A 7524-nucleotide genomic window follows, 5' to 3' on the forward strand; every position below is an offset into this window, starting at 1 on the left:
AAAAAAAAAAAAAAAATAAAAATCAGGTTGTGGTTGTATATGTGTGTGTTTGTTTAATTAACTCCATTAGCATTCTGTTGTACTGTTTTTACATACTAATTTACAAGTCTGTCTTCTCCACTAGTCTTTTTCCTTGAGAACAGGGAAAGTGTCTTTCATTTTAGTGTCCGTTGTTCAAGTGTCTTTCATTTTAGTGTCCGTTGTTCAAGAACAGTATTCCTTGACACAGTATTACTCACATGGTAGGTGCACATTAAATGTTTATTATACCAAAGGCTAGTGTCTGGTTAATACCTAGATACTATAGGCATCTTTATTTGGGTTGCCAATTTTCCTCAAAGGCATATTTAGCTCCTCAACCAAATGTACTCAAATATTGAATCATTCTCTTTTTCATTAATCTTACTTAGATGCTTCCATGTCATTCTCTAGTCTTAACCCAAAATTTAAAGCCCCAAGTTAAAAAGAATTGTACTGCGTAAGGAGAAACGCTTTTTGAGGAAGAAAACAATAATCATAAAGATTAAAGATGGTCATCATAGAAGTGGGAAGTAAACTTAGGGTTTCTACTATAGCAGTTTATACTATGTGTGATTCTAAAATATAACTGCTATGTATGAAGGAAAGCTCACAAAAAATGGGTTTGGTGGGATCTGCTTAGTTTGTATCCTGATAAATGCAAAATAGTCCAATAGCAATTTTAAAATGCTAAATTTAAGTGCCAAATGCAAAAAATCTTTTTTTGGAGGAAGAGATTAAAATACATCCTGAATACATTCCTAATAAACATATATATGTAATATAAAAACTTACACATTATATATAGGTATACACTGATGTCCTGTGTACTTTTTATCTTTCCAATACAGATATGAGTATCATTGGGCAGATGGAACAAACATAAAGAAGCCTATTAAGTGCTCTGCACCAAAGTACATTGATTACCTGATGACTTGGGTTCAGGACCAGTTGGATGATGAGACATTATTTCCATCAAAAATCGGTATAATTGTTTAACTGGGATCCATCATGATTTATCTAATTTCATGCGTTTCTAGGGCTTATTGCCTCTCTATTCCAGGAACCATGTTAAATTACCACACCTATCAAAATATTGCTAATCTTATGTACTTGAAAGTGTCTGTCTTTTTCATACCAAGTTTATCATGAACATTAGGTAAACCTCCCTATAATTTTAAACAGTAAGAAGATCGGTATATCTTGGATAGTAACAAATCTGGCCTGTGTTAGGGAAAAAAGAGACTGGTCATTGGGTAAGCAGCCAGTATCATCTGCTGCAGTCATATCCATTTCTTGTTTAGGAAGGGAGTTTATATGACTTCAAAACAGTTTTACCTTATATTTGTGGCAAAGAGGGCATTTGTATTCATGACCCATGGTGTGAACCTTGCTGGCTGTGAAATCAGGCTAGGTGAGAAGAAAACAAGATTTGACAGGTTGGCCTGTTATCAACTGAGTGACTTTTATATATGCTGACCTTTTAAAGGGCTGACCTTTCAAGTGGAAATTATTTACATTTAGACAGTTCATATGACTTTACTGTGTCAAATTCCTTACAACTGTGTTTTCTGAAAAAATTAAGAATTTGCTCTTTTTCAACTTTTTGACTGTATTTTATGCTTTTTTAGTTTTGGGGAGAAGGATATAGTGGAGGAGACAGCAATGTAAATAGTTGCTGTTGTTATGGCTTGTTTTAAACACATTCATTGAATGCTTTAACTACTTTGGAGCCTTTGTAATAAAAGGTCTATTTTTCAAGACTGCATTACTTCTATACATAGTAATGGTTTGGGATAAGTGCCCTCATCTTATCTTTTATCTTCATAATATAATTTTTAACTTTTATCCCGATTTCAGGCTTCTAGAAAATTTGTAAGAATTGTGCAAACAATCCGTATGTATCCTTCTTCCAGATTTTTTAGTTGCCAACATTTTAACACATTTGCTTTCTCTCTCTCTCTCCCTCCTTCCCCACTCCACATTCTTTTCTTTTTCCTGAACTGTTTGAGAGTAAGTTGCAATTATGATGGACCTTTATCTGTATGTGCTTCAATGTGTATTTCCTTAGAAAAATCACAGTATAACTGTCAGAATCAGGAAATTAACACCAGTACAATACTACTGTCTAATTTACAAATCTTATTCAGATTTTTCAAAATTTCCCAATAATATCCTTTAGAGCAAAAGAAAATCTTTGACATTTGTTTTCATTCAGTGTCATGTCTCTTTAGCCCTCTTTAATGTGGAATATGTGTATTTCTCAGGCTTTTTTGGTCTTTTCATGACACTGACATTTTTGAAGTGTGTAATGTAAGCATACTATTTTATATAGTGTCCCTTCATTTTGGGAGACACTTATGTACCCCAAAATGTCTTACGTTTTCTTGTGATCTATAATATTTTTAAATGGGCAGTAGGCAATGTGATGACATTGAACCCAGTAGTACCAGTATTTGCCTTGTGTTTTGCCAATCTGGATCATTTAGCCACTTTAACAAAGGATGTAGACTTTTGTATTTTTCTAGTTTTGTATTTAATGCTGTAAAAGTGCTCTAATTCATAAAACAAGTCTAATTGAGCAGAGACTGCAGCTAATTTCAGGGTAAATGTAGACCTGGTGTAGTAATGAAATAATTTCCATAGAAAAAAATCTGAAAATGTATTGCAGGCATTTTAAACAAAACTAAACATAGTGATACATTATTTGTGTTCAGCATAAGAAACCTGAGGATCTGAATATGCATTTTAGCTCCATTACCATCTTAGACATTTATTTGTTTCATTTTGGTAAAGTGGTGGTATATTAGAGGCCTAAAGGGCTAAACTGAAGACAAATTCTTATTCCATAGAAGCATTGAAGTTTATTTTCATTCATGATATGTTGAGAACTTTTGAAAAGTACAATGGGTATTTTAAGTAGTAATTCATAAATACTTCTTATTTTCAGCCTTGTCTAGGTAATTTATATTGCCATTTGCTGATAATGCCTTGTTCTCTTCTTGTTAATAGAGGGGGTTGTTTATCTATTTACTAGGTGTCCCGTTTCCGAAGAATTTCATGTCTGTGGCAAAAACTATACTCAAACGCCTCTTTAGGGTTTATGCTCACATTTATCATCAGCATTTTGACCCTGTGATCCAGCTGCAGGAGGAAGCACATCTCAATACATCTTTCAAGCACTTTATTTTTTTTGTCCAGGTAAGTTGGATTAGGAGATCTTTTTTGCTCAGAAAAAGCAGTTATCTACAGAGTTATGAGGTGAATACTACATCCATACTGTCAGGATAAAATTTGCTATATCTCTCTAGTCTTCATCCTCTTTTTTTTATTTTTTTTTGTGGTACCCTGGCCTCTCCCATTGCGGAGCGCAGGCTCAGCGGCCATGGCTGATGGGCCCAGCCACTCCATGGCATGTGGGATCTTCCCGGACCAGGGCACGAACCCATGTCCCCTGCATCGGCAGGCGGACTCTCAACCACTGCGCCACCAGGGAAGCCAGGTCCATTAACTTTTGCTCTGAATCCTTAGTTGACCTCCTCTTCCTTCTCTCTTTATTTCTCAGAGAATGGGCCTTAGAGATGTAGACTAAAAGGAGTGAGGCTATTCTTGTCCTGCTATAATAATTAGAGAACTAAAAGGTAGGAGTGAAAAAGAGGTAGAAATGCAGAAGCTGAGCAGCTGTTTTTCGGTAGAGTTTGGAGAAGGGAGATGGTAGGCAGGAGAAGTCCAAAGCTTGAATCTGTGTTGTTTTTGTATATCTGTGGGCATAAACTTATAAATACCTTTCCCATGCCCCATCTCCACAAAGAAAAATGTGTTTATTTTCCCTCTATACACACTCCTCATAATGGGGATACACATTTTGTATCTTAATTTCACCTATATAAACAAATTTTAGGAGATAGTAACTTGCCAAAACTGTTGCCCTGAGCAATTATTTTACTATGGTATCCCATCTATAGACACCAATAGAAACAAAATGTTATCCTAAAATTTGCATCTGTGCTTTGGTTTAGGCAGAACATGATTGCTTGAGGTTTTAGTGGTTTGGGAGAGGATATTCTCCCACCAGAAGGTTTACTAGTTTTACTTTATTATATGATCTTAAAGTACACTGTATCTCCCAACTCCTAGCAAAATAGTAAGGTATTGATATGTTGCATTTACCACATCTGAGCCTAGTTACATCTCAGGACACTGTGACCTTCTTAAAGGTGGGTCCATTAGTTATACAGTATTACCGCTTCTTTGAGTGAGAGTGGCCTCTGCCCTGGGCCTCACAATTTAGAAGTTCTGCTCTGGCCCTTGCCCATACTCCTGCATGGAGTGAGAAGTCCATAGGGCCAAGAACATACCTACATAGATCCCTTCTGGTATGTGCTTGGATACCTGAGATTCAGAACTCCCTACCCACATGGTCTCAAGTGTATTGCCAGGGTTTGCATGGATCTTTTCCTTTGGTCTTTACTTTTAAGGGAAGGTCATATCTCTGATAGCCAGACCTAAAGGATAGCCAGATGGCAGCTGTTGGTGTGTGTGGACATTGCCTTTATAAGCCTGTCAGGGTGTCCACACTCCTGCATGTGAGACCCATTGAAATACAGGATGGAGCTGTGGTTTGGTAGATCAGGGAGGTTTGCTGAGGGCCAGGGACTGGCTCTCCTCATGTCACTACTTTCCAGTGTAGACTGAGGAGTCTTAAGAATTCTAAATTTGAATCTGCTTTCCTGGCTACTATGGTGTGTTTGTTAAGGTAGGAGAATCGAACATATATAACAATATATTAGCTTAATGTAAAATACAGTAATTTAGTCATGTGATATATATCCATTTGTGCTATTGGTCCAGACCCCGCAAGTCTTAGTGGTAGACTTGCTATTGAGTGCCCCTTAATGCCTTCCTGGTACTTACTGCAGTGCTTGGCACGTGATGGATGCTAATAAATGGGTGAAATTGTGACCTCAGAATGCCCCACTGTGGCAGAATATCAAAAGATCAGAAGTATCAACAGCTTTTTTTTTTTTTTTTTTTTGCGTTACGTGGGCCTCTCGCTGTTGTGGCCTCTCCCGCTGCGGAGCCTGACGCGCAGGCTCAGCGGCCATGGCTCACGGGCCTAGCCGCTCCGCGAACAGCCACTTTTTATTAGCCTTATAATTTATAGTTCAGGGGAAATCTATTCATAATTGAATTTCAGAATGACAGTGGTAGAACTTCTAAAGAAGCACAATTTAAATCCAGGCTTTCTTATTTGTTCTTTACAGGATTTAATTATCATTTATGGACTCCACATTATTCATGTTATTCTCATACCACATTATATGGTAGCTTGCAGATATGTTAGTTAATAACATAAACTAACTTTTTTACTCTTCATATAATGCTGAAATTTGCCTGAGATTTTTTTTGATCCCTGCTTGGTTGACTATATCTAAATGGTGCCCTGGTTATTCCTTTTAACAGGAAGCAGCAACTCCCATTTATTGAGCGTTTACTTTGTGCCAGGGATTACATGAAGTGGTTAACATACAGTATCACACTTAGTCCCCATAATAATCTTATGAGGTAATTTACCCTAATATTATTACAGATGTAAAATATAATATCAGAAGTGGTTAAGTGATTTGCGTAAGACATAGAGGTAGGGAATAGAAAAAGTTTTCTTCAAAAAAAGATTTGACTTTTATTTACTTTAAAAGCTAATTTCCAACAAATGTTAATGGAAATCTGTTTTGGAATGAGATGTAAATAATGTTTCTGCTATTTCTTCTGCCTTTGTCATACATAGGAATTCAACCTTATTGACAGAAGAGAACTTGCACCACTCCAGGAACTGATCGAAAAACTCACCTCAAAGGACAGATAAAACAATGCAGATGTGTGCAAATTATTCCTCAAATGAAGCTGTGTGGAGTGCATTTGGATTTTGTTTTATTTTATTTTTATCTTGGTTGTTTTTATGTTAGGTTTGGGGGGCTTGTTTGGGTTCCTTTTTCTTTATTCTGAATAAATGAAACCATATACTATGGCTAGAGGAAGGCAAGAACCATTCTCTATTCAGTTGATAGGGGTAAATTTTGTCTTAGTGGCATACAGTATTTTTCCTAACTTGGGGAATTTTTGATAATACTATATGTTGAAAGAAATGCTTATTGATTGGATTGCTGATGGATGGGGGTTCTCCATTGTGTAAATTGTGGTTGATTTTTGAAGTCCCCAAAAGTCTTATGTTTTTAAGTGCCTTGGCAGGCTCATTTCTGAGGTGCAAAGCACAGACATAGAACTGAACAGGGCTTGAAACAATATTAGGATTACTACCCAGGGCACTTACTGATGCATGTTTCAAAATACCTATTGATAAAAGCCATAGTTTACCTAAATTGGTGATCTCCAGCTTTTACTACATTAAAGAAACACAGTTTGTAAAGGTGTGCATGTAGAGCATAAAAAATTAGTATTTCTTAATTATTTTTGATATTGATAGTAATTCTGTTCAACAGATGCTTAAAGTTCTACAAGCAGGTCTTTTCCATCTCTTGATATCTGTGATATTGAAACTTGAAGATGTTGAAATGTAATACCGATTACATTTTGGCTTCTTTCTAGATGTTAACTGCACTGTAGGTGTAAAAATTCAGGTTATATATAGGTTTGCCATCTTCAGAGATGATGCTGAACTGTGAGGTTTCTTAGCAATTGCCAAATGAGCCATAAATCTGCAGAATCCCCTTCTGCTTTGAAGAGGAGGTGATAGGAGTGTGTGTTTGTTTGCAGGGGGGTTAGTTTGAATGGTGCATTATAGATGGGATTAAGTACAGGGAGTCAAGTTCAAGAAAGTCCTTTCTCAAAACTCTTGAATAGAATGGCATGAATATTTTAATCAATATCTTGTAAGCAAAGTCTTAGAGACTTCCTTTTAGGAATCAACTTCCATGAGAAGTTAAAAATAAATTACTAATTTTAGATATAGACATAAACATGGAATTTAAGGACTTTGGGGAAATTGATCACTTTACAGCATTTCCATTCAGTGAATGGAGCTGGTGTTTGTCATTTTAAAATGATACAGTACCTTCTTTACTTGTTATAGGCCCAACTTGAAACATTCTGACTTCTGATTTTTCCACTGTGAAAGGAAATCTTTCTTTGCAGTGATATCAGATAATGAAAGTGCTAAAGTAGTAATTAAGTTTTACATTTTTTTTTTTTTTTGCTATGACTTTCTGGTGAACTATTCCCATAAGTAAAAAGTTCAGAAACTTAGTTTTTTTTTTTTTTGCGGTACGCGGGCCTCTCACTGTTGCGGCCTCTCCCGTTGCGGAGCACAGGTTCTGGACGCGTAGGCTCAGCGGCCATGGCTCACGGGCCCAGCCGCTCCGCGGCACGTGGGATCTTCCCGGACCTGGGCATGAACCCATGTCCCCTGCATCGGCAGGTGGACTCTCAACCACTGCGCCACCAGGGAAGCCCCCAGAACCTTAGTTTTTAAAATAAATGTTAACATTT

General features: G+C 36.8%; 1 protein-coding gene across 1 annotated transcript in view; it reads left to right on the forward strand.

The window, feature by feature from the left end:
- MOB1B (MOB kinase activator 1B) overlaps window positions 1–6056 on the forward strand; it is a 52151-nt gene extending 46095 nt beyond the window's left edge. The window contains exons 4-6 of the mRNA XM_024754107.1: window positions 870–1003; window positions 3056–3219; window positions 5807–6056. Of these exons, the coding sequence (XP_024609875.1) occupies window positions 870–1003; window positions 3056–3219; window positions 5807–5884 (376 nt within the window). The 3' untranslated portion in view covers window positions 5885–6056. The remainder of the gene's footprint in view (window positions 1–869; window positions 1004–3055; window positions 3220–5806) is intronic.
- The last annotated feature ends 1468 nt before the right edge of the window (window positions 6057–7524 follow it).

The sequence above is a fragment of the Neophocaena asiaeorientalis genome, unplaced genomic scaffold, assembly GCF_003031525.2.
Source record: "Neophocaena asiaeorientalis asiaeorientalis breed wild unplaced genomic scaffold, Neophocaena_asiaeorientalis_V1.1 scaffold148, whole genome shotgun sequence".
NCBI lineage: Eukaryota > Metazoa > Chordata > Mammalia > Artiodactyla > Phocoenidae > Neophocaena > Neophocaena asiaeorientalis.